At 48.4% G+C, this 26,677-nt stretch overlaps 1 protein-coding gene across 4 annotated transcripts; it reads left to right on the top strand.

The window, feature by feature from the left end:
- Positions 1–2,630: 2,630 nt before the first annotated feature.
- LOC307185606 (CD48 antigen-like) lies at positions 2,631–24,944 on the top strand. 4 transcript variants are annotated; one of them, XM_079919902.1, is made up of 7 exons: positions 2,631–3,181; positions 4,362–4,475; positions 8,369–8,749; positions 10,331–10,627; positions 13,187–13,285; positions 13,488–13,579; positions 13,862–24,944. In XM_079919902.1, the coding sequence occupies exons 1-7, from the start codon at positions 3,172–3,174 to the stop codon at positions 13,955–13,957; spliced, it is 1,089 nt and encodes a 362-aa protein (XP_079776028.1). In that variant the 5' UTR covers positions 2,631–3,171; the 3' UTR covers positions 13,958–24,944. The 4 variants fall into 4 exon arrangements, with proteins under 4 accessions (XP_079776028.1, XP_079776027.1, XP_079776030.1 ...); XM_079919901.1 differs by having other exon boundaries at positions 2,634–3,181; positions 13,151–13,285; XM_079919904.1 differs by having other exon boundaries at positions 2,636–3,011; positions 13,151–13,285.
- Positions 24,945–26,677: the final 1,733 nt, after the last annotated feature.

Genomic DNA, 26,677 nt, shown 5'->3' with positions numbered 1-26,677 from the left:
TATCCCCATATCCCCTCCCTCTTGTATCTCTCTCCCACCCTCCCTATCCCACCCCTCTAGGTGGTCACCAAGCACCCAGCTGATCTCCCTGTGCTATGCAGCTGCTTCCCACTAGCTATCTATTTTACATTTGATAGTGTATATGTGTCAATGCTACTCTCTCACTTTGTCCCAGCTTACCCTTCCCCCTCCCTGTGTCTTCAGGTCCATTCTCTACATCTGCGTCTTTATTCCTGTCCTGCCCCTAAGTTCATCAGAACCTTTTTTTTTTTTTTTAGATTCCATATATATGTGTTAGCATACGGTATTTGTTTTTCTCTTTCTGACTTACTTCACTCTGTATGACAGGCTCTAGGTCCATCCACCTCACTACAAATAACTCAATTTCGTTTCTTTTTATGGCTGAGTAATATTCCATTGTATACATGTGCCACATCTTCTTTATCCATTCATCTGTCGATGGACACCTAGGTTGCTTCCACGTCCTGGCTATTGTAAACAGTGCTGCAATGAACATTGTGGTACATGACTCTTTTTGAATTATGGTTTTCTCAGGGTATATGCCCAGTAGTAGAATTATTCAACTACTATGCCAATAGTAGAATTTAGCTTTCAGACTTGAATTTCTGAGGATAACACTGCAGACTTTAAGATTTTCCTTCTGAGGGGTGGATGTTCTTGGGGTGAATTAGCACCCCTGAAACAGGTCTGGGAAGATATAGCCATGGAGGAGCTCACCTTCGTTTTCCCACAGAACACGGCAACTGGGTCCTCGGGGACCAAGTGTCTATCAGAAGGGGAGGTGCTGGGTGAGGTCACGCTGCCCCTGAAGCCACCTCAGGGCTCAATGACCGCAGCAGATGGTGACCTGGACAGGAAATGAGAGCCCTGGCTGTGCCGAGGCACTGGCGTGCTCAGTAAATATTTGCTGAGTGGAAACCAGCCATGGCTGCCATGTGCAGCTTAGCTGAAAGCTGCCTGTCGTGTTCAAGAGCATATGTGACACCGCAGAGTCCTTACAGGAGGGCTGGGACCAGGGTGAGTCAACAGGACACCCACTCTCAGGTGCCGACCTTGAACTGGCACCAGCCTGAGAGTGGGGTCTCCTTGCCTCCCTGTTCACGGGGCCTGGGGCCTGCATCAGAAGAGGGGGACAAGAGCCTGTGACCCGGTCACATCACAAATAATCAACAACTAGCTGAAGTGCTGTGGGAGCCCAGCACAGAGAGCACCTAATTCATCTGGGGCAGATGGGGCAGGCTCCCAGGGGGCCATCTGAGCTGCATCTGGAAGGGTCTTCGGGCATTGGGTGGGAGGGAAGTACTTACTCCAGGTAGTGGGAGCTGGTGTGCAGGCTGGAGGCTGATGGGGGTTCTTTCTTAGGCCCATAAGGGATGGGGAGTGACCCCTAAAGTGGGGAGGTTTTCCCAGTTATCTGTTCCTGCTGGGGCTCTCCCTCCCCTCTGTGCTCCCAATGGGAGGGTCTCAAAGGTCTGTGGGCACCTTCTCAGGGACTGTGTGTGGGGATCTGCAGAGCCCACTCACCTCCCTATGGGGTAGAGTAATGTGGTCCGAATGCCTGGGGTGGGTAGAAGGATGTGCTGTGGTGTGGTCTGTCCTCCCCTGCTGGACAGAAGAGAGATGTTGACAACCAGTCCAGCCAAGAATCTCTAGGGAAATCTAGTGATAAAGGAGCCCAGCAGAAAGAAGCCGAAAGATGTGGCTGGGGTGAGAGTCACGGACAAACAGGAGCTCTCTCAGGAGCTCGGAACAAGCTCAGGCTGAGAGCAGTCTCTCCACTGGGGTGGGGGGGGGCCTTCTCCAGGTTTAAAAGGTAATGTCGTTGGTGTGACAGATGGGATGGATGTTAAGACTAAGGTGAAAAGACCCTGTGAAAGCTGGACCGTGAGACTCCCTAGGAGGACACGTCACTGCCCTGGGAAGGAGTGCAGGTCCACCAGCCTGCAGCTCACAGACAGTGAGGGTCCCCGGGCCCTGTTGAGAGACCAGCTGAGGTTTCTCAGGCCAGCAGCCTTTGCAGGTCTGGCTGGGCTGGAGGCACAGACCGTTTGTGATGTATTGAGTGCAGAAGGAGGAGCTGGGGTTGAACAAAGGCCACCTTGATCTCAGAGGCTTCTGAGATGCAGCCACAGACCTTAGTTTTCCTGCCTGGAATGGTACTAGGGAGGAGAGAGGCTGCCCTGGGACAGGCCTGGCCTCCCCCTTTCATGTGGCTTCTCAAGGTCTGAAACTATCTTGTGTGGGAGATTCACTGCACTGAGAGGGACTTGGATCTGGAAAGACCATTGGTATGAAAGGACAGGGACCTGGTCCCAGGCCAGGCTCTACTACATATTGGGTTTATTCATTAACCTCTTTGGATCCTCAGTTTCTACATCTGTAAAATGGGAAGATAATTGTAATAATATCTATCTGTCTCTCATAGATGAAAATGCTTTGTCAATTTGAAAGAGGTAGACAGGCTGGGGGTGTTGATGATGATTTACGTTTGCAGCTGCACAAGGTGGCTGAGATGCTGCCTTAAGAGATTTCCCTGGTGGTGCAGTGGTTGAGAGTCCACCTGCCGATGCAGGGGACACGAGTTCGTGACCCGGTCCGGGAAGATCTCACGTGTCCGGGAAGATCTCACATGCCGCAGAGCGGCTGGGCCCGTGAGCCATGGCCGCTGGGCCTGCGCGTCCAGAGCCTGTGCTCCGCAACGGGAGAGGCCACAACAGTGAGAGGCCCACGTATTGCAAAAAAAAAAAACAAAAACAAAATGTCCCTGGTGTTCTGCCAGCATGGAATGTTTACTGTCTGTCTCTCTTCCAGTGCCCCTGGCCTGTAGCTGCATTGCTGTTTCCCTCTCTCTAGGCTCCTCCTCCTTCCCCAAATCCTGAGCAGATGATTTACAGACCCAAACACAAGAGGACTAACACAAGAGGACTTATAGGACATGGGAGAGCGAGAATATGAAACTTGCTCCCCATCACTCTGAGAGTGACCAGTGGGTGAGTTGCCTGGATTTTGAGCCCAGACAAGAAGTTTCTGACCACAGGACTCATTACCTTTTGCAGTAATTTCCCCATTACTAGAGGAGGTTGGAGGGAATAAGCCAGCCTTGGATATTCTCTTGTCTGGGATTCAGCAGAGCAATTTAAGGAGCACAGAATGGACTCAGGTGACTTGCATAAGGCCACACAGTGGGATGGGACAGTGGCTGTGTTGTTGGGGTTTTTTTTCTAGAGTTTGTTGTCGAGAGCCCAGACCCTACGCTTGATTCACCGTATGACCTTTTGCAGATTACACTGCCTCGCTTGGTCTCAGTTTTCACATCCATAAAATGGGTTTAATATACAGTGCCATGACTATGTTGAGTGCATGGTCATGGGGCCAGTCCTGCATGGGGCTCCTCAGCCTTGGGGCAGCGGAGGGGGAAGTCTCAGTGGGGATGAGAAGGAGGCACTGCCCAGGAGTTAGGCACATGGTGCTGGTCCCCTACGGTGTGGGCCCAAGAGTTCTCCGATGTTGTGGGGTATTCAGTCTGGTGAGAAGAGGCCAGAGCCCGAGCCTCAGTAGGTGGGAGTGGGTCTGAGGCAGCTGAGGCTGTGGCCAGGAGGGGTGTGTAGATATCTATTCCTGCCCCTCTGTGATAGCAGGAGCAGGCCTGGCAGAGGCTTAAAGGGAAATGGTAGGAAGGAGGCAGACAAGAGCCTATCAGATACCGTGGGGTCTGGCTTTGCCCTGTGTGTAGGGAGAATAAGTAACACTAGGGGCAGCTGGAAAGCCAGAAGGGTACAAGCAGTAAATGCCAATATTTGCATTTGTGATATGGGGAGTTGACACTTCCCCCAAAGAGCTTTGTTCTTACTTAAGAGCTTTGCTTCTTACTTAAGCAACTGACATTTGAAGTTTATGGAAAACCAAACTCATTAAACAGTGTAAAGACGGAGGAGACAGCACCCAAGGCAGCAGAGGCCCAGCCTACCCTGGCTGAAATAGCATGACTTCTGTGCCCAATCATAGGCAGACACTGATGAGCGGCTCAGCCTAACCCCAGGGAAACAGGTAAGGGAGTTATAGTGAGTGCTAGTGTGGGGAGTGTGAGACGAACAAGCTGGTGTGACCACAGGGATGGGGCGTCTCCAGTAGTGAAGTTGTTTGTGCATTTATTCTGCACTTGTTTATTGAGGTCCTACTGTAAGTGCTGGGGATAGTAATAGGAAACATCTGAGTGGCTTACTACAGGCTGGTGGGCTGTCAACCCAGAGCATAATCATGCTAGCCCCGCCCTAGGGGTGGGGAAGAGCCTAAGTGTCCCTCTGAGTGACGCTTCCCTTCTCTCCTGCCCCTCCTCCTAGACCTTTCTTCCACAGCTGCACAGGCGGGCAGGCAGCCTGTGATGGGGCCCTGCTCAGAAGACCCCCATCTCTGCTGGGCCTCCCGGCTCCTGGGATTCACCAGCCTACTCCTCAGTGAGTGGCCCGGGCTGCTGGGAGGGAGGGCCTTTGGGGGGAGCAGGGAGGCAATGTCCCCTGTCCACGTCTAAAGTCTTTGGTGAACAAAAAGACAAAACAGCTCTGTAATTATTTAGCAAATACAGTGCATTTGGTTTAGAGCCCTGGGGTGAACAGAAAAACAAAATGGCCTTTTGGTTGTGGCGAGCCTGGGACCCCCGTGCTCAGGCAGCCTTGGCTGCATTAGGGAAACATTTCCAGGGAGGTGAGGCTGCTTCTGTGCAATAACAGAGAGGCTGGGAGAGCATGGAGCTGCCTGGGAAGAGGGAGGGAGACAAAGAAACCTGCTCCTTGGTGTGGAAGGGCTGGGGAATGAAGCTCCCCTGGTCTGGACTCAGAGGGGAACTGGCAGCCTGTACAGTTGTCCTATGGGGGAGGGGGCCAACCAGAACCCTGCGTCTGAGATGGAGGAAGCAACTCTAGTCTGGGTTTCTTGAGCAAGATGAAAGATGTTGAATACAGTGCAATTCTGCTTTGTTAAAAGGAACAGCAGCCTCTAAAATTTAAGGGTTTCTGTATACCCACTTGTAGAAAGAACATGGAGAAACTACAGAAGGAACAGTAGACTGGTAATGCAGGCTCCAGAAGGGAGTGGACTTCGGGAGAAGAGAAATGGAAGTAGAAACAATAGAGAGTTAAGTGAAAATGAAATGAAGACTGGACAACACCGTAATCACATACAGGACTTCCTGGGAGATTATATGATTATGTAGAAGGAAATTAAGTAAAAACTAATGAGGAAATACTAATACCCAGTGAATTATGAATTCTGGAGAAAGTTAGAAAGCTTTTATTGTTTTAATTTTTTGTTTTAGTAACCCAGCCACTAAATAAACTTGCAGGAGTTATATGAAATTTAATGAATTAGAGAACTTTTATAAACAGATGTCTTGAAATAAGAATGAGCTTTGTAAATCATGACCTCTTTTTTAACAAGTTAAATTTATGTCTACAGTAAAATGTAGGCCTCCTCTTCAATTTTACATAACTGGAAAATATGTTCTGTTATTTAGAGTTTTCTCCGTAGGCTCTGGGGTTGGAAGATTACATAAGAGAGAGAGAGAGAGGGAGAGAGAGAGGAGGGAAATGGACAAAATTTTAAGTTGATTTGTAAGTGTTAAATTTTGTATTATTTACATAAACTTTTATTCTGTCTTGTTTGTAACCACACCCCCCGGCTTTATTTTCTTCTTCAGGATTAGATCTTTTGTAGATCACAGCTCTTGCCGCCTTCCTCTTTCTACGTCTCCTTCCATCTTCCGCGCAGCTGGGCTCACCATTCCCTTCTGGGTGGGTCCTCCCTGCAGCCTGAAGGCTGAGCCCCTTCTCTCCCTGGTTCCCTCCTTTCCAGCAAGTGGGGAGTCTGGTTAGGCTGCTGTCTAACCCTCTCAGCTGGCCAGAAGTCCTTGTCCTGCTAAACCCCTCTAAGTACTTGCTTCCCCTTTCCTAGGAGAGGCAAGTTGGAGGATGAGCCTCCAGGAACTGCTCTGATCCTGGTGATGAGAGAGCAGTGCTGGCAGGGGAGCTCCTGGGGAGGACAGGGACAGAGTGGGGGAGGTGATGGGCACTCCTGCAGGGGAGAAGCACTGGGCTGGGAGACAGGAGCCCTGGCTCCAGGTGTGGCTCCGCCCTGTGTGACCCAGGACAAGTTCACCCCCTGGGGCGCCTCCTTCTCTGTGACAGGAGGGGCCTGGGGAGATCCCCCCTAAGACCTGACCTGGAGGAGATGCCTGGTTAAGTGACTTAGTGATTAAATAAATACAAAGAAATATCTGAAATACTTGTGCATATGAACGCTGGCACGAGCTATTCTCTGCTTCCATTGAGAGCCAGGAATGGGAATAAGTACAGCAGGAGGGAGGCAGGCCTGAAATAATGAGGATTTATTGAATTGGAGAGAGGATTGGGACCTTGGAAACCAGAGGCCAACCCAGGCAGATGGATCCTGACCTGGTGGAAGAAGCAGATTGATCATCTTTTCAGGATAAGACACTTTCCCTGGTCCTGTTCTGTCCTACCTTGGTCCCCAGGAAGGAAAGAGGGTATTGGGTCCCTGCGGTCTGTGTCTGAAGCGGGAGGGTGGGCTCTGGAGGAGGTGGCCCTGAGGCGAATGTGCCCACTGGTCACAGTTCTGCAGGAAAATGACCAAGGAAGGCCTAATGCGGCCTCTTGGGGCCTGGCTAGGGAAGTGCTGTCTTGGTGGCGGGGACAGCAGAGCTCACTAAATGATCATGCTTCCCCTCATGTTCTAGTCCCTGGCAGTTAGCCAGAGCCTTGTGACAAATGCTGGCCACAAAGCAAGAGCAGGGATCATGCTGCTTCTGGACAGATGCAGTGAAACCCCCTGTGTGATTCTCCTGTCTCCCCTCCCTGCTGCGGGGCTGGGAGCCTGTGAGGATGCTGTGGGTTCCACGGGTGCAGCCACAAGGAGGTGGAACCTCTGCCACGTGTGACAGGACACCCTCCTCACTCTCTCATGGAACCCGTGGTGGGGGATATAAACTCCCCTTGTTCTAAGACCCTGAGGTATTGTAACTGTTTGTTATGCAGCACAGCCTAGCCTGTCCTGCCTACTACACTGCCTAGAAGGAACAGGGAAGAGAGCAGCCTTCATATCTGTATTAGCTATCTACTGCTGTGTAATCTGTCACCCCACAACTCAGTACCTAAAACACCACCAGGCACAGTCTCACAGTTTCTGTGGGTCAAAACGGAGGAGCTGTTCAGCTGGGTCCTCTGGCTCAGGGTCTCCCAGACTGAAATCAAGGTCTTGGCTGGGGCTGCATCAGCTCAGGGTCAGCTGGGCAGAATGTGCTTCCAAGCCTACTCATGTGATTGCCGATGGGAGGCAGTTCCTGTGGCTGCTGGACTGAGGGTCCCTGTTCCTCCCTGGATGTTGGCCAGAGGCTCCCTCGGTTCCTTGTCATGTGGGCCTCTCCTTAGGACAGCTGACAACACGGCAGCTGGGTTTCTCAGAGCGAGCAAGAGAGGGAGTGAAGGAGAGAGAGAGCAAGAGGGAAGTCACAGTCTCCTATAACCTAGTGTCACTGAGTGACATTCATCAAGTCTGCTGTGGTCCATTCCTTAGAAGCCAGTCACTAGGTGCAGCCCACGCTCTAGGGGAGGGCATTACACAAGGATGTGAATGTGAGGAGACACTTAAGAAGCTCCTCCTACAGTTATGAATTTGGTTTGACAGAAACTCTGCTAGGTGCTTTTTTTTTTTTGATAAATTTATTTATTTTATTTTTGGCTGTGTTGGGTCTTCGTTGCTGCGCGTGGGCTTTCTCTAGTTGCAGCGAGGGGGGGCTGCTCTTCCTTGCGGTGCGCGGGCTTCTCATTGCGGTGGCTTCTCTTGTTGCGGAGCCCGGGCTCTAGGCATGCGGGCTTCAGTAGTTGTGGCACACAGACTCAGTAGTTGTGGCTCACGGGCTCTAGAGCGCAGGCTCAGTAGTTGCGGCACACGGGCTTAGTTGCTCCGCGGCATGTGAGATCTTCCCGGACCAGGGCTCGAACCCATGTCCCCTGCATTGGCAGGCAGATTCTTAACAACTGCACCACCAGGGAAGCCCCTGCCAGGTGCTTTTGATCCATGATCTCATTCAGTTTATACTGTCATTATGAAGCAGGTGAGGAAACTGCAGGTTAGCAAGTTTAAGTAACCTGTTCAAGGTTACAATTCACTAGAGCCAGGACTTAATTCTAGAATTGCTTCAGATTCATTTTACTAGGCTTCCTCCTAAGAATCAAGGGAGTATATTGGATGAATTTCATTTAAAAGATGGGTTTTGTGGTTTTCTCCTTTATTGTTACTGAAAACCAAAATACATTTCCTGTTTCCAATGCCCTAGGCGTCTGCTGCCCTGGGGTCAAGAGTTCTGGGACACATGGCTCTGGAGTTCAGGATTCTGGAGTCCATGTTCCTCTGCACAGGGTCCGAGGAGGTTCTGTATCGTTTAACGTGACCAGGAAGCAAGAAGCTCACCTGGAGGAGGTCACATGGGGCTTTGGCCCTGACTCAAATTACAGAGTCCTGCTGCGAGTCGGTGCCGAAGCAGACGCTCCCACTTGGGTCAGCCTCCAGGACAAGTATCAGCAGAGGGTCCATGTGCCCAGCATCTTGTCCCTGAAGATTGAGAACCTGACCTCTGAGGACAGTGGACTGTACCGGGCTCGAGCCAGCTTCACTGGAGGAATAGAACGTAACCAAGTTTTCCCCCTTACCGTCTATGGTAAGTGACAGCATCTGACCCCATGCCATGGCTTACCTCCTTCTTTTGTGCTACGAGTTTCACACAGGTCCCATTTTTCAAGATTCCTTCCAGACACCAGCCTTCAGATTCTATTTTCTCCTCTGCAATGAGGGTAAGTGGGTTTACTGCAAATGGTGAGCAGAGCTGAGATTCACAGCAGGGATAAACCACTTCAGTATTTTGGGAGAGGAGAATGGAAATTTGGGGAAATGATATTGCCGAAACAATTGTTGTACTTTATAGGTCTAGATTTACTTCATTTGTGTATTGGTTGTCTACTGCTACTAGAACAAATTGCTATAATTTAGATGCTTCATAAAACACAAATTTAGGATCTCACTGTGCTGTAGGTCAGAAGTCAAATACGGGTCTCACTGGGCCCATGTCGAGGTGCTGGCAGGGCTGTGTTCCTTTCTAGAGTTTCCAGGAGATTCATTTATTTGTCTTTTCTACCTTCTAGTGGTTGCTTACATTACCTGGCCATAGTGGGACCAATTCTTCTCACATTCTTATCCCTCTAACCTCCTTCCTCTTCTTCCTTCTTCCACGTTCAGGGACGCTTGTGATTACATTGGTCCCATCCAGGTAGTCAGAACAATCTCCTTATTTTAAAGTCAACTGATTAGCAACCTAAATTCTACCTGTTACCTTAATTCCATTCTGCCATGTAACCTAACATATTCACAAGTTCTGAGGATCGACGTGGACGTATTTGGGGTCCATTATTCACCTACCACAATTCATAAACCCACGTAGTTAGTGCCTCCTCTCCTTTTAGTCAGCAGCCCAAGGCCAGCCTCACTCGCAGACTCCACAAATCCAGCTCTAGAAGCCTAGAAGCCTCGATAGACGTGGGAGAAAGGTTATACTGCAACACTTCCAAAGAACCTCACTTAGCCAACACTTTCTTTCCCTAAAGTCCCTGTCTGCATAGGAAAATACCTGCTGTGAGAGAGTGGCTGTTATAGCTTTAGGTCCCCGTGTGATTTCTAAGACCAAGTTATCAATATGTCACTTCTCAAGTTCAGCGGCATATTCTAACCAGACTCAGACTCGTCATTCCTAGTTGCTACCACCGCATCTCCCGCAAATGTCTCCACTGTTGGGAGCACAGGGCCTTTCTCTGGGCTCCCATTGCTGGCCAGATGTCCTCCTTCTCTACGGGTTATGCAAACCCAGGCATTATCTGAGCAGAAGAGGGCAAGTCCTGATCTGGGACTAGCTTTTCTATCCCAGACTTCTTCCCCTTCCAGAGGAAACCCCATTTTCTTAGAAATAATGTGCCTTGGGTAGGTGGTATCCAGGTTTTATTTTCTTGTTGGAGATTTTTAAGGCTTGCTCAATCTAGTGAAATATCATAGGACTTAACTCAGTGTCTCCCTTCTTTATTGTCACTTGCTATGTAGTAAGTATTGAGCAAATTGTGTTTTACTTGTAAAATGCATTCACCATCATTAAAGGGAGGATGCCAGGGTTTCAATGAGATGATGGATGAGAATGTGCAGACTGTATTGTTCTCCACTCATGTGAGGCTCCATTCTTTTGTCCCTCTTACCCTAGAGCCGGTGCCCCTTCCCCAGATCCTGTTCAAGTTACTGTCCATCACACCAGGCTGGTGCAATGGCACCCTGGAGTGCAGAGCCTCAGGGGCCACAGAGGACCTGAAGGTGACCTGGCAGAGCAAGGGCCTCCCCAGGGAGCTGGAGCAGAGCGTGACACTGGGACCAGCCCCCAACTCCTGGACCCTGCCTGTGAACCTGCCCCTGAGGCAGCCCAGTGCCAGCTTCACCTGTGTGGTCAGCAACCAGGTGGACCAGAAAACTGCCACCTTAGACCTTGGGGAAGTCTGTGTCCATGGTGAGTGTACCTGCCAGAGGGGAGGGGCATTCTCGGAGCTCAGCTGCACTGGGGTGAGGGTTCTGGGCTTTTCTCCCCACTATGTTATGAGCACCACTTTCCATCGGGTCACCCCATACAGGAGTCTGGGAGGTACAGAAAACTCATCTCTGCTTTTAATTGTCACATCCATGCCCGCCTCTCCACCCCCTCTTTTTTCCCCTAAGAAACAAGGGATTTGTTTTTTTGTGTTTTGGAGTTGTTTTTTTTTTTTTGCGGTACGCGGGCCTCTCACTGTTGCGGCCTCTCCCGTTGCGGAGCACAGGCTCCGGACACGCAGGCTCAGCGGCCATGGCTCACGGGCCCAGCCGCTCCGCGGCATGTGAGATCTTCCCGGACCGGGGCACGAACCCGTGTCCCCTGCATCGGCAGGCGGACTCTCAACCACTGCGCCACCAGGGAAGCCCAGGGATTTGTTTTTGATGCAAATCTTGTCCACCTAGCTCCAGATGAGCAGCTCCCAGTCCCAGCTGGTCCTGGAGGGAAAGCAGGGGTGGGATGGGGGAGGTGAGGAGAACTAGGGCTGTAGCCCGCAGAGGTGTTCCCTAGAGATGTATTTCCCTGAGGGCCCACACCTCCCCTGACCCATGCTCCCTGCTGCCTGTGCCTATCTGCCTGCCTGCTGGGCATCTCTTTCCTTCCCATACGCTGTAGTGCAGTGTCAGAGCTGGTCCAGGGCAATAGCTTTCCAGTACTTCCCCCACCTCATCCATTATCCATAGTGTGTCCACTGTAATCTTTTGAAAAGAAATTGGATTTTGAAATTGATCTGTGTCATCTGTAGGAGTATGACCCACTGGCTCCCTGTAGGATTCAGGGCTCAGATGCTCCTCTGCCCATGTTTCTTACCTCATACACTTCGCACGGAATTGTTTGCTTGGAGCTCCTGAATGTGTTCTGCTATTATAAGCTTCTGAGCCTCTGGAAATGCTGTTTCCTCTACCATCAGCCATCCCAAGTCAAGAGTCCTTCACTTCCGGGCTTCCCTGGTGGCACAGTGGTTGAGAGTCCGCCTGCCGATGCAGGGGACATGAGTTCGTGCCCCGGTCTCCCGGTCCGGGAAGATCCCACGTGCCGCGGAGCGGCTGGGCCCGTGAGCCATGGCGGCTGAGCCTGCGCGTCCGGAGCTTGTGCTCCTCAATGGGAGAGGCCACAGCAGTGAGAGGCCTGCGTACCGCAAAAAAAAAAAAAAAAAAAAAAAGAGTCCTTCACTTCCTTGCTTATTCCTGTTCAAGGATTTCCCTCAGGTCATGGGTATGCGACCAGCACAGTAACACAGGATCCTGTGGTTGGTTATAGTTCTGATATTAATAAAGTTTGAACAAGGGTGTCTCAATCTCATGTGGCACAGGGCCCTGCAGGTGCTGTAACTGTCCTGCCCTCAAGCATCATCCCCTTTAAGGAGCAGTCCGTAGCCACCCCACACTAAATAGCAATGCTGTTTATGGGTTTGTCTCCGCTGTAGCCTGGAACACCTTGAGGGCAGAGGTCATGTCTTGTTCTCCTTTGAATTCATGTACCAAGCAAAGCTCCTGGCACTGTTTGCTCACAGTTCAGGATTTCATTGAATGAATGAGTGAGCCGGTATCCTGAGTGTAGTCTTGCCCCTCTCACCCAACCCCCATGAGCTGCTGGGAGGAACTGATGTGTCAGCATCACTTAAAATCCCACATTACCCTCCCCTCAGCCCCATCCTGGAGTCTCAGATAAAGTTCAGTGCTCAGCATGACCCACAAAACCCTCTGGAGGGCTTCCCTGGTGGCGCAGTGGTTGGGAGTCCACCTGCCGATGCAGGGGACACGGGTTCGTGCCCCAGTCCGGGAAGATCCCACGTGCCGTGGAGTGGCTGGGCCCGTGAGCCATGGCCACTGAGCCTGCACGTCCGGAGTCTGTGCTCCACAACGGGAGAGGCCGCAACAGTGAAAGGCCCGCGTACCGCAAAAAAAAAAAAAAAAAAGTCCTCTGGAAAGAGACTCTTCTCCCTCTGATCCTCCTCACCTGGCTCCTCCCTGCTGCAGTGGGATGATGGCAGCTCCCAGGGCTGGCGATTTGGCACAGTCATTTCTCAAATGTGGTGCCCCTCCTTCCTGGAATTCTGTGCCCATGCTGAATATCTAGTTAACTCCTATTCCTCCCTCAAGACTCAGTTTACGCATCACCTCCTCTGGGAGGCCCTCCCTGAAGACATGTGTACAAGGTGTAAACCTCTATTGCACTGCAGTCCCTCTGGCTGGCAGACTTTGGTATTTTCTCAGTCTTCCCCCCCGGGTGACCCCATCTTGCTCATCGCAGTACCCCTGGCACCAAGCAGGAGCTCAGGACCTGGTTGAATGGATGAACCTGACATGCTCCACCCTCTTCAGCTTCTGAACCTGGATCCTTCAGAGCTCTTCACCTGCTCTCTCTCTATCTCCCCTTGGCAATGGGTATTTTAGGTTCTGTCTTGCCTTAACTTTCTTCATTCTCTCTGTGTGAGGGAAACAGATTCACAAGGACAGGTCATTGCTGACCCCCTGCCAGGCATCCTAGGGGCTGTCGTGGCTGTGCTGTTGATCCTTGGAGGAGGACTGTACCTTTGGAAGACACGTGGGAAGAAGAAGAAAATGGAGACTGGAAGAGGCAGGTTGCACTTCTCCCTCCTGCCCTGATACCTCCCCTCCCCCACTGGACCCTTGGCTCCTTTCCTTCTGCATGTTGCTGCTCAAGGAATCTCTCTGCAGAGGGAATGGTGGGTGTGGCCTTGGCCTTGGGGTTCATAACAGTGGGGGAGCGTAAGGGTTTTCAAGGCCCAGGTTCAAGCTCCACTCTGTGTATGACTCAGGTACAGAATTGCTGGAGGACCACAGGGACAATGATAGTGGCATCCAGTACGCAGAGCTGAGCCAGCAGGAGTCTCGAAAGGTCACACGCAAGGTGAGAGCTGGGAGCTGTGCCCAGTCTGGGCTCTCCTGGGTCCGTCCTCACCTGGGTCTGGGCCTGTCAACCCAGTCATCTGCCTTTCCTGGCCCCGCTGTCTCTTTAACTCTTTCCAGGTGGTCAGTGGTATTTACTGAGAAAATTTATAACTGGGACCAGTGCAGTGCTGGGCGCTTTGGGGGAATTCACGTGCAACTCATGTCAGCAGCATTGGTTCCATGTGGGTCCCTCTGGGGCCTCTCTCAGCTGTTCTAGGAACTCTCTGTCTTGCATTCCTAGGGTATTGGTGAGCGACATTTAGAAGAAAAGGAGCCTGTTAATACTGTCTACAGTGAGGTCCATAAGCCAGAAAGTGAAGCCATGAAGATAATTTAATTGGAGGAGATAGGAGAACTGGAACTCCTAGGGCACCTCCACTCGGAGCTTGATCCTTGCAGACACCTGCATCTCTCAGCCCTGGTCCAGCTCCAGCTGCCCTGGTCTGTGTTACTTTGACCCTCCTGCCCTCAACTCCCTGGGCATACATGGCCTTGTCGTATCCCCTGTCACCTCTCCAAGCTGCCTTCCCACTCAGGATCCTCACCCTGCAAGATGAGGGCTCTTTTTCCATCATTAACTCATATCCTGACCACTCCCCTCCTGAAGCTTCCCAAAGAGAACCTTCCTGCACATGATAATTCCCACAGCCTCTGCTGTGTGGCTGGTATATGTCTTTCTGAGAACACAGCCCAGGCATGGGGACTGCGTAGAAGATATTGACCACGCCGCAGAGGAAGGGGTTAGGACCTTGATGCTGGAAACTGAGTTGGGGGTCCGTGGAGGCAGCATGGGTAGGTGGGATCCCACAGAGGGCTGGCCTGAGGCTTCCTTTGCACCCTGTATAGGGCAAAAGGTTTGTGTCGAGCGGTGTGTTTGTGTGTGTGTCTGTGTGTATGTTGGGGGAGTATCCAGTGTATATTATACATTGGGCCACAGCCCTTTTCTCTGACCACTAGTACTAACCTCAGCTTCAGCTCATAGACCTTAAATCCACCTCTTGCAGAGTGGGAAAAGGAAATTGTACTGTTTCTGGACCTTCTGAGACTTCTGTTTCTCAGAGAGGGACCCAAGTTGGGACTTGTGTTCTTAGGAAAGCAGCCTCAGCCCTTCCTTGTCTGGGGTAGGGGAACTTGGTCATTAGAATGGAAGTGCAGTGTGCCTCTTCCACCTCCCCTTGATGAGGCTGCTATGAGGGGTGAGGGGTGAGGCTTGTAGGAAGGTCTGAGCCAACCCTCTCCTGCCTCCTCTACTGACCCTCAGCACCCCACGGCCGCGCTGGCCTCAGATCCTAGGTCGGCCTCCTCTTTGCTCACTCACATCCCTCTGCCTGAAATGGCGGCTCCCTTTCCCTATCCCTTCCTCCCATCCCTGTGTGTTGGAATCCTACCATTCCAGCCCAAAACCCCCTTCCAAGTCACATGTTCTACATGTTCCCATAGGTTTGAAAATAGTCTCTTCTCCCACATCTGTCCTTTTCAGACAACTTGGACATAATCAAGGCCCCTGCCGTAGGTTTGCTTTGGGTTGGTCATGAGTCTTCCCTGCTAGCCTCACCTGGGGCTCCCTCAGGAGGGCGTTGGGGCTTTAGGGGGCCGGTGCCAAGGAGACAAGCACCTCTCTCTGTGAAGTGTCTGAGCTACCCTTACTCCCAACTCCCACAGAGAGTTGGGAGCAGACAAGACCCAGAGCACAGAGGCTGCTGAAGGTCTTTCTGGTAGTGACTCCACAAGGAAGCAAAGAGGACATGATGAACTCCAATGACACTGCCTGGTTTCCCCAACCCACATCCAGCTTCACGTTGCCTGAGGACCTAATGTAGCCTGCACTGTATTGTGGGAAGCTTCTCCTCTCCCTGGGGGTCCTCACCTCCTCAAAGCCTCCGCCTTCTGCCTTGAGTCCCAGCTCTTGAATCAGAAATGGACTCACTCTGATACTATGATCTGTGGTTCTTTGTCTGCTGGCCTAGATTCCTGGGTCTCTTGGTTCCCCTCCCAGCTCAGCAAGCTCAGCTGCTTCACTTCTGACCTCAGAAAGCCAAGTTCTGGGCTAAAGGACTGAACGTTATGCTAGGATCCCGCTAGATGGTGCATGAATAAGAGAGGAGCAGAGTTTCCATAATAAGGCTCTTTCTAACCTCTTTCTGCTCAGGCTGAACAGAAGGCTGAGAAGGAAAAAGATGACATCTCTCACTGGCATCCCAGGTGACCGGTCATGGCTGGGTATCAGTGCCCATCAGTCCAGAAGCACTGTAAGATGTGACCACCCATTGACCCCTCCCCCCCACCTAAAGCAGAAGAGGAAAAAAAATGAAAGAGGAAGGGAACTTGACTTTCCAAGTCTATCATGAACCAGGTTTTGTCCCAGGCATTTTATAAAGATCATTTCTTCTTACTCTTATAAGAACTCTCTAGGGTAGGTATTACTTATCCCCATTTTGCAGGACAAGTAACCAATGTCCCAAAATAGTTGGTGGCAGAGCAAAGCCTTAAATCCAACACTGGACAATTCCAGCATTCATATCTTATCCTTTGCCACATGGTCACTGAAGACCTCCTAATCCTGGAGTATTCGGAGGAGAATATCCTCCATTTGTTCCTCTTCCAAGGATCCCGGTCTTCTGACTCAGGTGCCCCAACTTGGAATGAGTTCATCCTGATGATGGATGGAGCAGTTGGTGGTTGAAAGAGAAACTGTCCCTTAAGTGGACAGTGGGGTAGGAGATATGGGTGGGAGACATGGACTGAGAGACCCTGCCCTCTGGCTCAGATGAGACATTCAAAGCAGAGATGCTTTGGGGCTTCCCTGGTGGCACAGTGGTTGAGAGTCCACCTGCCAATGCAGGGGACACGGGTTCGTGCCCCGGTCCAGAAGGATCCCACATGCTGCAGAGCAACTGGGTCTGTGAGCCATGGCCACTGAGCCTGCACGTCCGGAACCTGTGCTCTGCAACGGAAGAGGCCACAACAGTGAGAGGCCAGCGTATTGCAAAAAAAAAAAAAAAAAAAGCAGAGATGCTTCTTCCTCTTGGGTCTTGTGGGAGTTACTTCCTCTCATTCAATGTGTATTGTGGATTTCAGCATCCCTGTTCTCAAGCCAACTTCCTTTTCCATTGTTATTCATAACTTCATTCAACAATTATGTGAGGCAGATATCCTCAATGTACAAATGGAAAATTAAAATCCAGAGATGTTAAGTACCCTACAGAAGTTCTCCCAAGTGTAAGTGATGTAGGCATATCAGGGGATAATAATTTCACACACTGTGATTCCTTTCTCTCTATCATCCCAGACATCCAACAAGTTACCGTCTTCCATTGGGTTATCCTTCATAAAGCTTCTTGTACTCCATTCTCCTCTTATTCTTTCATTCCCATCTTACACCTGCAGCTGCACCATTTTTACATTTCCACCAGCAATGTATGAGAATTTCTCCACATCATCTCCAACTCGTTATTTTTTGATTGTTGCCATCCTAGTGCTGGTGAAGTGGTATCTCATTGTGGTTATGAATTGCATGTCTCAAATGATTCATGATGAACATGTTTTCATGAGCATATTGACCATTTGTATACTTTACTTGAAGAAATTTCTTTCTCTCTTGAATTGTCTCTTGTCATCCATTGCCCCTACCTCTTTGTTGAGTCTGCTTTTGTCCAGTCACCAGGGAACTTCATGTTGTTAAATCCAGTGGTCAATTCTCAATCCTCATTTCCCATAACTTCTCAGCCGCAGTGGACCTATATTTTCTGGAAACACTGTTTTCACTTTGCATTCATTATTCACATTATTTTCCTCCTACTGGGTGGTTGCTCCTTAATTTCCTTTATCAGTATCTTTCCGATATCTCCAACTTCTAAATTTTGGAATAACCCAGGGTTCATACCCAGACCACCCAGACCACATCTCTTCACTGTCTACACTCATTTCTTTTTGATGTTATGGCCATGCAGTAATCCCATGACTACATGACCTTATGTGGCAAAAGGGACTTAAAGATGTGATCTCTCCCCTGGACTCCACATTGTAAATATCCAACTGTTTACTTGACATCTCCACTTGCGTGTATAACAAGCATCTCCATCTTGACATATCTAAATTCAAACTCCCCAAACATGCTTCCTATACAATTTCTGATCCCTCCAAATGTCACCTCAATCCTTCCATTTTTTCTGGCCACAAAACCTTGGTGTCATCCTTGACTTCATTATTTTGCTCACACCCCACCCTCTATCTCTCTTAGAAAATACTGATATCTTTTCATTCTATATATATTCAAATACTTATTTTCATATACCTATATGAAAAAATTATACTTATAATAAAATACCTCTCACCACCTCCCTAGTCCAATAGGGTCATCATTTCTCACCTGGATTACTGCAGTAGCCTCCGCGTCTCCTACTTTTGTCTTTAATCCTTTAATGTCTATTTTCACAATATCACCCAGATTTATCTTTTCAGAACCTAAGTTGTGTCACATTACTCGTTAGCTCAGAACTACCCCATGGGCCCACTTTATCTGGAAGGCCCTGTATCAGCTGACCTCATCTCCCATGCTCCCCTCCTTCCTAATCCCCTCTAGGACACTGGGCTCCTTGCCATTCCTTCAATACTACATGCATGCTCCTTCCTCAAGGCCTTTGCTCTCTAGAATTCTCTCCCTCTAGATATCCACATGTCTCGTCCCCTCACCTCCTTCAGGTCTCTGTACAGATGTTAACTCTTCAGCAAGACCCACCCTGACCTCCCTATATAAAACCGCAAACACTTCCTGGTGCTCTCCTCTCTCCTCCATGGTGTATTTTTCTCCATAGTACTTTCACAAGGCTGTGTGACAGGGTACATTTATTCTGGGCTGTAGTTTAAAGACAGGTAGGTATTGAGGCCTCAAAGTATAAAATGCAGTCCTATTATGCAAATACCATTATTATTCCCAGGAAACTGCAACACTGATAAATCAATGAACTTACTCAAGGTTACATAACTAATAGGTGGCAGAGCTGGAATTGAAATCTTGGAGTTGGATTCTAAAGCTCTTGACCACTGTATACCAATTAAATAAAGTATACTCTCTCCACATGAAGGAATACTATTTATGTAATAAGGAGAATAAGTTACAAATTACATCTTTATATATTTGAATGGAAAGTTGCCCATGAAATATTAAATGAGTTATGGAACATGCATAGTGTTATCCTATATTGTAAATATATATAAATATGTTTATGTGGGCATAAAATAGTCTAAAAGCTAGTAGGTTAAGAAGTTAACAATGGTTATCTTCTGCGGTCTCTTTTTCTGTATCATCAGTTTCTTTATAACACTAATCAAAAAAATTACCTATTAAAAATTTTTAGCAGGACAGTGACATGATCAGAGCTGTGCTTCAGATAGATAAAGCCACATATACACCAACAGGAAGTTTATCATCTAAACCAGTTAACGTACTTATGCTTATTTTTCACTTTCTTTTGTATTGATTGATGCCTTCAGGATCTTTATTGAAATAACCCCCAATATGTGTAGATCTGTCTATATAGTACAGGCAAAGTGGTCTGATTGATCCAAATGGATACTCCCCGGGAATGGCTTACAATCTGGGCTGTTCATTAGATCAACTGGAGAGCTTTCAGGAACAGATACTTGGACTCTATCCTGAAACTGGGCACCATCTATATTTTTTAAAAACTCAATAGATGATTCTGATTCATGATCAGGCTTGAGAACTGAAACCTTGGGCCTACATGAACTCTTCATAAAATCCAAATGGGAACGCACATGGCAAAGAAAGTCTGTGAATTTGTCTTCCAAGATGTTTCTCAGTGTGTGCTAGTGTGTTATGTAGTCCAGTAAATGTTGATTGAGTGAAGGAATGAGTGAATGACAAAGCCCTACAGTTTGGCATTACAGTTGACTCTTGAACAACGTAGGGGGCTCCCACCCCCTGAGCAGTCAAAAATTCACATATAACTTTACAATCAGCCCCCTGTATTCATAGTTCCACCTCCACGGGTTCAAACATCCATGGATCATACAGTACTGTTGTACACGTCTGTTGAAGAAAATCAGCATATATGTGGACCTGCGCAGTTCAAACTCATCTGGTTCAAGGGTCAACTGTACTTTGATGTGTTCACCATGTGTTCAGAGTCTGACATGTAGATTCTTAGCCAAAACCCAGAATCTCCATTTCATCCATTGCCCTTTTGCCTTGGGGATGTAAAATCTTGATAATAAATGTTAAAAGACACTGGTAAACAAAACCAGAATGCTTATTTATTAATTTACAGTGAGAAGTACACTTGCTAACTGGGCTAGATATCCCTGTTAGCTTGACCAGGGCATCCTCTTCCCAAAGATAGGCCACATTGGAAGCCGAGTTACCACTGGACCACATGGGAAGCCCTGAGTCAGGGCAGGTAAGCAGATGCTGCCGGAATGGATCCCAGTGGCCTTCTCATCTGAGCTCTCCATATCCGTGGTAGGACTTACCTGCCCGGGGCATGGGATTCTCCTGCCAGCCTGTTGGAGCACTTCCTTTGCCTCTGTCACTCATCTCCCTTTACGCCGCATTTCTTATTAACCATCCTTCTGATTGACATTCTTTCTTTGGTCACGTGCATATGTGAGATTAAGACTTGCCTTGATCTCAACTGGAATTACTATATCTCTCCCGTGATCCAGATATATAGTGTTTTATTTAATCTCCAAAAGTAAAAAAAAAATCCCTCCAAAACATCTACCCTTATTTCTGTCATTTCCAAATTGTAGTAGAGGATGTGGAGGGTGAAGACACTCCCTCAATACACCACCTGCCACCAGGTGAGCCACCAAATAGCTTTTGCAAATAGACTAAAAGAGAAAAGCTATAAACTGGTTAATGGAATTCTGTGGCTCTCAGGGCTGGAAACATCACCTAATTTATCACTTACCCTTTCAGCAAGATCCTCTCATATTTAAAACAGCCAAACAACAATAATAACAAGAAAAACTCTTAAGAGAATATAGTGCATAATTAATGTCTATTCAATTTTAAATCTTTATTAAATGGACAATTTCTAGAAAAATATGATTTGATAAAATTGATCTACATGTGTGTATAAACTTTAAAAAATGAACATAGAAAATATTATAAAACTTACATAAGTGTTTTCTCCTTTGATGACATAAGAGGCAAAGCCTATTCACAAAGCCTAATGTGAATTCCTCACATCTTTAAAGAATAGATAATTTTTGTGCTAGCAAATTTTTTTTTAACTTGGCAGAAGATAGAAAGCATTCATTTATGATTCAGAAAACTTGACAAAGCATGAAAAAGGAAATAAAGTCCCAACCTAGTTGTCCAGGCTGCTTGGACACTTGTAATTTCCCTTCTTCTGCTGGAGATTTTCCTTGGTGAGCTCCATTTCCAGCTTCCCAAGGAGGCTGAGGAACAGAAGAGCTTTTGCCAGTATCGTCCACAATAATGGAAATAAGAATAGAGTTGTAGTCTCTGTTGGGTCAGAAACGGAGAGGGCGTGAGAAGCTTCAGGGTGATGGATCCTGGGCTGGCCATGCTCCCTGTGGTGTATCACCTCAACAGAAGGCACTCTACTCCAGCTGATGGTTCTGGAGAAACTGGGACTTTAGGGCTCAAAATAATCTGATTTTGCCAAGAAGTTTTCCTAGAATCTAAGAATGTCCATGTTGGAAGAAAACTCACTAGGGAGTCTGACCCCATTCTGAGCTTTATAACTACCCACCAAGTGATTTTACCTGTAGTTACACTCCACCAGTGACATGAGGTCACTGTGCCCCAAAGCATCTATTCCAGTTTTGGATGACTGACTATAGAAAACTCTCCTCTAATATCATGAGTCAAAACCTGCCTCTCCTTATTTGCTCATTACAAATATGATTCCTTGTCTACTCAATGGCCCTTCAAGTGGGATTTAGAGCAGAACAGAGATAAACATCAGTGCCTGGTACAGCCGTCGTACCTCCTCCCATAATTTCCTGGGTCATATGCCAACCTTTTTTATCTCTGATTCCCGTCTCATCTGGTACTGTCCCAAGGGCTGGGGAGGTTGGAATCATACTTCTTGACAATGATGAGCACCAACCTACCATACCCCCAATCTCCTGGGAAATGAATGTCCGCAGAGGTGGGCACACTCACTTTGCCAGGCACGCTCTTAATCCCAAAAGAGTTCCCCAAGGTCTATAGGTGGTAGTTTTCTGGTCCACATGGTTGTTGACCACACAGGTGAGGCTGGAGTCAGTCTGGCTTAGGGGCAGGCTCAGAGCTTGGTCCCAGTGTTCCTCTGTTCCAGCTCCCTGGGGAGGCCCTTGCTTACCCAGGTCACCTTCAGGTCCTCTGTGGCCCTGCACTCCAGGGTGACATTGCACCATCCTGGTGTGATGGATACTTAGTCGGCCAGGATCTAGGAAAGGGGCACAGGCTCTGGGGCAGGAGGGAACAAAAGCTTATTATTGTATTTGTAGAGCATGTTACTCACCCACTATCATGTAGTTTCTGAGCAGTCAGCTGGGAAGGCAGGGCATTTCACAGCCAAAGAAACTGAGGCCTAGAGACGTGAAATAGTTTGCAAAATTATATAATGAGAAAGTGATACTGAATCTCAGTTTTAGAGAAGGGAAGGAAGCCAGTCTATCAACTCTCTTCACTACCCGTACCCCCAACTGTCACCACACACGGCTGAAATCACACCTGCTTGCCCTCCACATGCATTACCAGAACCTTAACGATCTCCATAGCACAGAGGGTATAATGAAACTTCTTGGGCAAATACTTCCCATGGGTAGAATTTTTAAAGAAGGTTCTGAAAACTGGTTTGAGAATCTTAACCCTCTCTCACCCAAACTGAAGACATACAAAGTTTAGGATTTGGAGATAAGCAGAAAGAGATTTTATTTGGAGAGAGCTGTACGGCTTTGAGTCCCTTTCTAACCTGATGGGTGCCTACCTCTCACCTCAACATGGTGATAGGGGCTTCAGTGAGACGATTCTGAGAACTTGATGTGTGTCCTCTGCAGCTTGGGGATGCACTGGACAAGTGTCTGACTTATACCTGAGAAACTGAAGGGATAAAATGCTTCAGAAACAGCCTATAGTAGTAGGCTGCCAATAGGGAAGAAATTGCAAAGGCATTGATGAGTCAAATGAACATCTTTTTATCAACTAGAAGTAGGGCCTTAAAAGAACTTTGACAAGAAGGGCATCTGGAGAGGCAACAGATTCCCAACAAAGAGAATCTTGGCTGGTCCATGTGGAAATGGACCAGCCAAAACCAGCAACCATAGAGAAAAATATAGGTGGTCATTCTGAGAGTGTCACCTGTGACAGGGTGGGTGAGATCCCCAGCATGGGAGAGGAGAGGTATCCAAGGAAACTATGAAAATGTCCCATGAGAAAAAGAACCAGTAGCCTAAATGCTACCATACCCAGAGAACCCAAGTGCTAGATCTCCACAACAGGATGAGTCAAGGAAGGTCCTTCCTGTTGCCTCCACCTTCCATCTTCCCTACTGCTCCTCCTTCACTCCCTGTCCCTGTAGAGTGGGGAAGAGAGCTCAGTTTATTTTGCTGTGCTCTGTGATCCTTGTGGGCCTTTGCCAAGGAAATCTGCCCTGGTCTTTTGGTCTCACTCTCTACCTTCTGCTGCATCTGCTGCTGATGTGTCTGTTCCTGCTTGTCTTGGGCTAGTGTGGGCGACACTGGTGACGTCCTTGGTCCCTGCCACGGCCTCCTCTGTAGTGAGGTCGCTGCACTCTGACCTTTCTTATTTCTGAACTCAGGCACCTTCTGGCCCATGGCCCCTCTCAGCACTTCATGTCCCCTATAGGAGCCCACGAGAACGTCTGAACCTCCCCAACATGGAACACAAGCTAAGGGGAACTTGTAGCACTTCTCGAGGCCCTTTAAAGCCCAAACACACAAACACACATGGCCCAGTTTACTAAACATGACTCCCTAGGAGGCGGTACTACCCTCCCAAAGAAGAAGGAAGTAGGACCGAAGCTGCTTCTGCTTTTGCATTCCGGCTCATCTTATCTGGAATTCCTATCACCTGGCTGGTTCCTCACCCCTGCCACATAGCCTCTTCTGTTGAGCCCCGAGGGAATGGCATGTCACATTCTGTTTAAGTTTTAATTACAGTCTCATCCTTTATGCATTTTGTTTTAAATAAATTTATTTATTTTATTTTTGGCTGCATTGGGTCTTCATTGCTGCATGCAGGCTATCTCTAGTTGCGGCGAGCAGGGGCTACTCTTCGTTGCGGTGCGTGGGCTTCTCATCACGGTGGCTTCTCTTGTTGTGGAGCACGGGCTCTAGGCATGCAGGCTTCAGCAGTTGTGGCTCGCGGGCTCAGTAGTTGTGGCTCGTGGGCTCTAGAGCACAGACTCAGGAGTTGTGGTGCACGGGCTTAGTTGCTCCATGGCATGTGGGATCTTCCCGGACCAGGGCTCAAACCTGTGTCCCCTGCATTGGCAGACGGATTCTTAACCACTGTACTACCAGGGAAGCCCCCTTTATGCATTTTTAATGATTACTTAATTTCAGAAAGATATATAAAACCGCCCTCATGTCCTACCTGGCATCTTTTTAGTTTGTGACTTGCCAAATGAACTCTCTTCTCTTAGTCTACAATCTTGGTTTGGGAGCACACAAATCTCTTTTGTTCTGTCAATAAAATATGGCTCTTGCCTATTTTGGAAGTCAAAAGATGAACACGGATTTGCACATTCTCAGCGGGGTTCTGGCCTCTGCCTTGAGCATGGCTGTCTCAGCCCCAAGTGTTGGAGGGTGTGGGAGCAATGATTACAGGAGTGGAAAAAATACTTTGGAATCCTCCAGAGGAGAAGACACATGAACTGACTCAGGAGTTCCTCCTTACAGTCTAACCACACACAAAACTTGATTAAATGTAATTAAAATGTTTTAATTATGCCACTTAAGTTCAGAAACAAAAGGGAACTCAGTGTTGAAGAGCTGAGTGGAATTTGAAGTTCTGGTGTCCCAGTGGGTTATCAGAACCAGAAATATACCTTAGAGGCCAATGTTACACGTCTGTAAGTGGGGGTGAAGTGTAAGCGTGGCCTTGAGCTTGTAGGGATGCTGCAAAAAGATAAGAGGCTGGGTGAATTAGGGTAAGAAAATGTCTGTCTTCTGTCATGGGAAACCAGCATGGAGGTTGCAACCTGCCCTGTTCCATGAGAGGGATGTGAGAAATTGGAATCCAAGCCTTCATTGTGTGTGGGTGTGGATGTGAATTCTAACTACATGCTAGAAATCAGAGCCCAGAAGCTATCTTAAAAACAGGTGGCGCTTATAAAGACCCAAGCTGGGGCAAATACTAAACTGATTCATGGGGAGACTTCCACATCAGGGTACATGTGTGGACTAACTGCTCAAAAGGATTAAGGAAGGAATCAAGCCTATAATGCAAAAATAAACACTTTGAAGAAATAACAGACATAAGGGAGTGGGAAAAAGAAGAAATCTTGAGCAAATAAATAGGTAAAAGATATTTGTAAATCTAATGTCATTAAGAGATATTTAAAAAATAAAATTGGCAAGACTCACTGATGGGTTGGCTATGGACTTGAGGTAGAAAAAGATGTCAAGGATGATAGCATGGATGCATCATTGACTATAGGGTGGGAGACACTCAAGGAAGACCAGGCTTAGGTGCTCAATGTTGAACCTATTGAGCGTGAGATGACTTGAGATACACAAAGGGAACTGTCAGTACAGTTGGGTTTAAAAATTTAGAGCTGAAATGTCTCTAGACCTAAAGTTCAAAAGATTCTAGGGAACCATGCCCTAGGGAATCACATTCACATTGATGGGTAGAGACCCAATATGGAGCTGTGTCATCACGAGGCTAAAATGCCCGAAAACTTTATGTAGAAAAAAAAGATAAAATGAAGTTCAGAGGAGGGAGAGGTCACTTCTGGCTGGTGCAATCAGGAAAGACTTCATGAGGGAGGTGTCTTGTGGACTGCTTCCTCAGGCTGAAGCATCCCAGTCCCTTCAGCTCCCCTCGATATGATCTGAAGGGATCACCTTCAGGACCTACATCAGTGGGGTCAGCATAGTGCCCATTTGTACCTGAGCTATCCAGGTCAGCCTCCTTCCAAACTCAAGGCTCTTCCTTATGTCTGTTCTTGTCCACATCCCACAACTTCCTGCTGCTTGTCCAGTCCAGGAGACAGTTTTATCAGTACTTTCATCATGCTGCCAGGCAGAGCATGCCCTCAGTAAAAGCTGTACACCCTGACATGGGTCCATGGAGATAGACTGAGAAGAGATGGATGAGATTAGCTGAATGGGAATGGTCCCTCCAAACTAGTCATGACACAAATGGCTCAGCTGGTCCAAGGCCCCGGCGCTCACATATCAGTAACAGGAGGGCACAGAAGTCCACACTTACCCTCTCTGAGCTCCAGCTCCCTCCATTATGTATCCACGGGATCCTGAGTATATTAAGGTCACTACTGTCTTGAGGAAGAGGAATTAAAGCTAGCTTGTCCCAGTTGTATGTGTTGACTGAGGTGGGATGTTCTGTCTGCTGAGGGAATCTTTCTGGCGTGCAGAAGCCAGATTAGGTTACAAGTTCTGTTGCAGCCATGAGTGACTCTTGAGTCATGAGTAGCGTTGCCCTTTCCAAGAGTCACACCCAGGAAGTGCCCTCTCTCCCACGTAAGTCTGGCCAGCGCCCTCCAAGTGAGAGCTCTTTCTGCCCTCACTGCTCCCCAGCCCTTGGCCCATGGCAGACGTGGGAGAGCAGTAGGCTTGAGGCAGAAGAGGTTCTGGCTGTGGTGGGCAGTGTTACAGCAACCCCACGGAGTCACGTGGGTTAGGAGTCTAGGTCTCTCTTCTAAGGACAAAGAGTAGGGAGGTGAAGCAGCAAAGGTGGTCTGAAGGTGCTCATGAATTTCTTGCAGTCTATGGTGGAGGGTAAGGGTGACAAGGCTATCCCTGAAGGCCAAGGCCTGGGCATGGCGGTGAAAGCTGAGGTCCCCATGCAGCTGCTCCAGAGCCCTTCCCTACA

Source organism: Stenella coeruleoalba (assembly GCF_951394435.1).
Source record: "Stenella coeruleoalba genome assembly, chromosome: 1".
NCBI lineage: Eukaryota > Metazoa > Chordata > Mammalia > Artiodactyla > Delphinidae > Stenella > Stenella coeruleoalba.
The sequence above is the reverse complement of the archived record's forward strand: the minus strand, read 5'-3'. Positions and strand labels throughout refer to the sequence as shown.

Excerpts from the sequence above, each read along its gene's own strand:
- LOC307185606 (XM_079919901.1), top strand. Across the intron at positions 8,750-10,330 it reads TTTCCCCCTTACCGTCTATG|AGCCGGTGCCCCTTCCCCAG; the intron begins GTAAGTGACAGC and ends CTCTTACCCTAG. Across the intron at positions 10,628-13,150 it reads TGGGGAAGTCTGTGTCCATG|ATTCACAAGGACAGGTCATT; the intron begins GTGAGTGTACCT and ends TGAGGGAAACAG.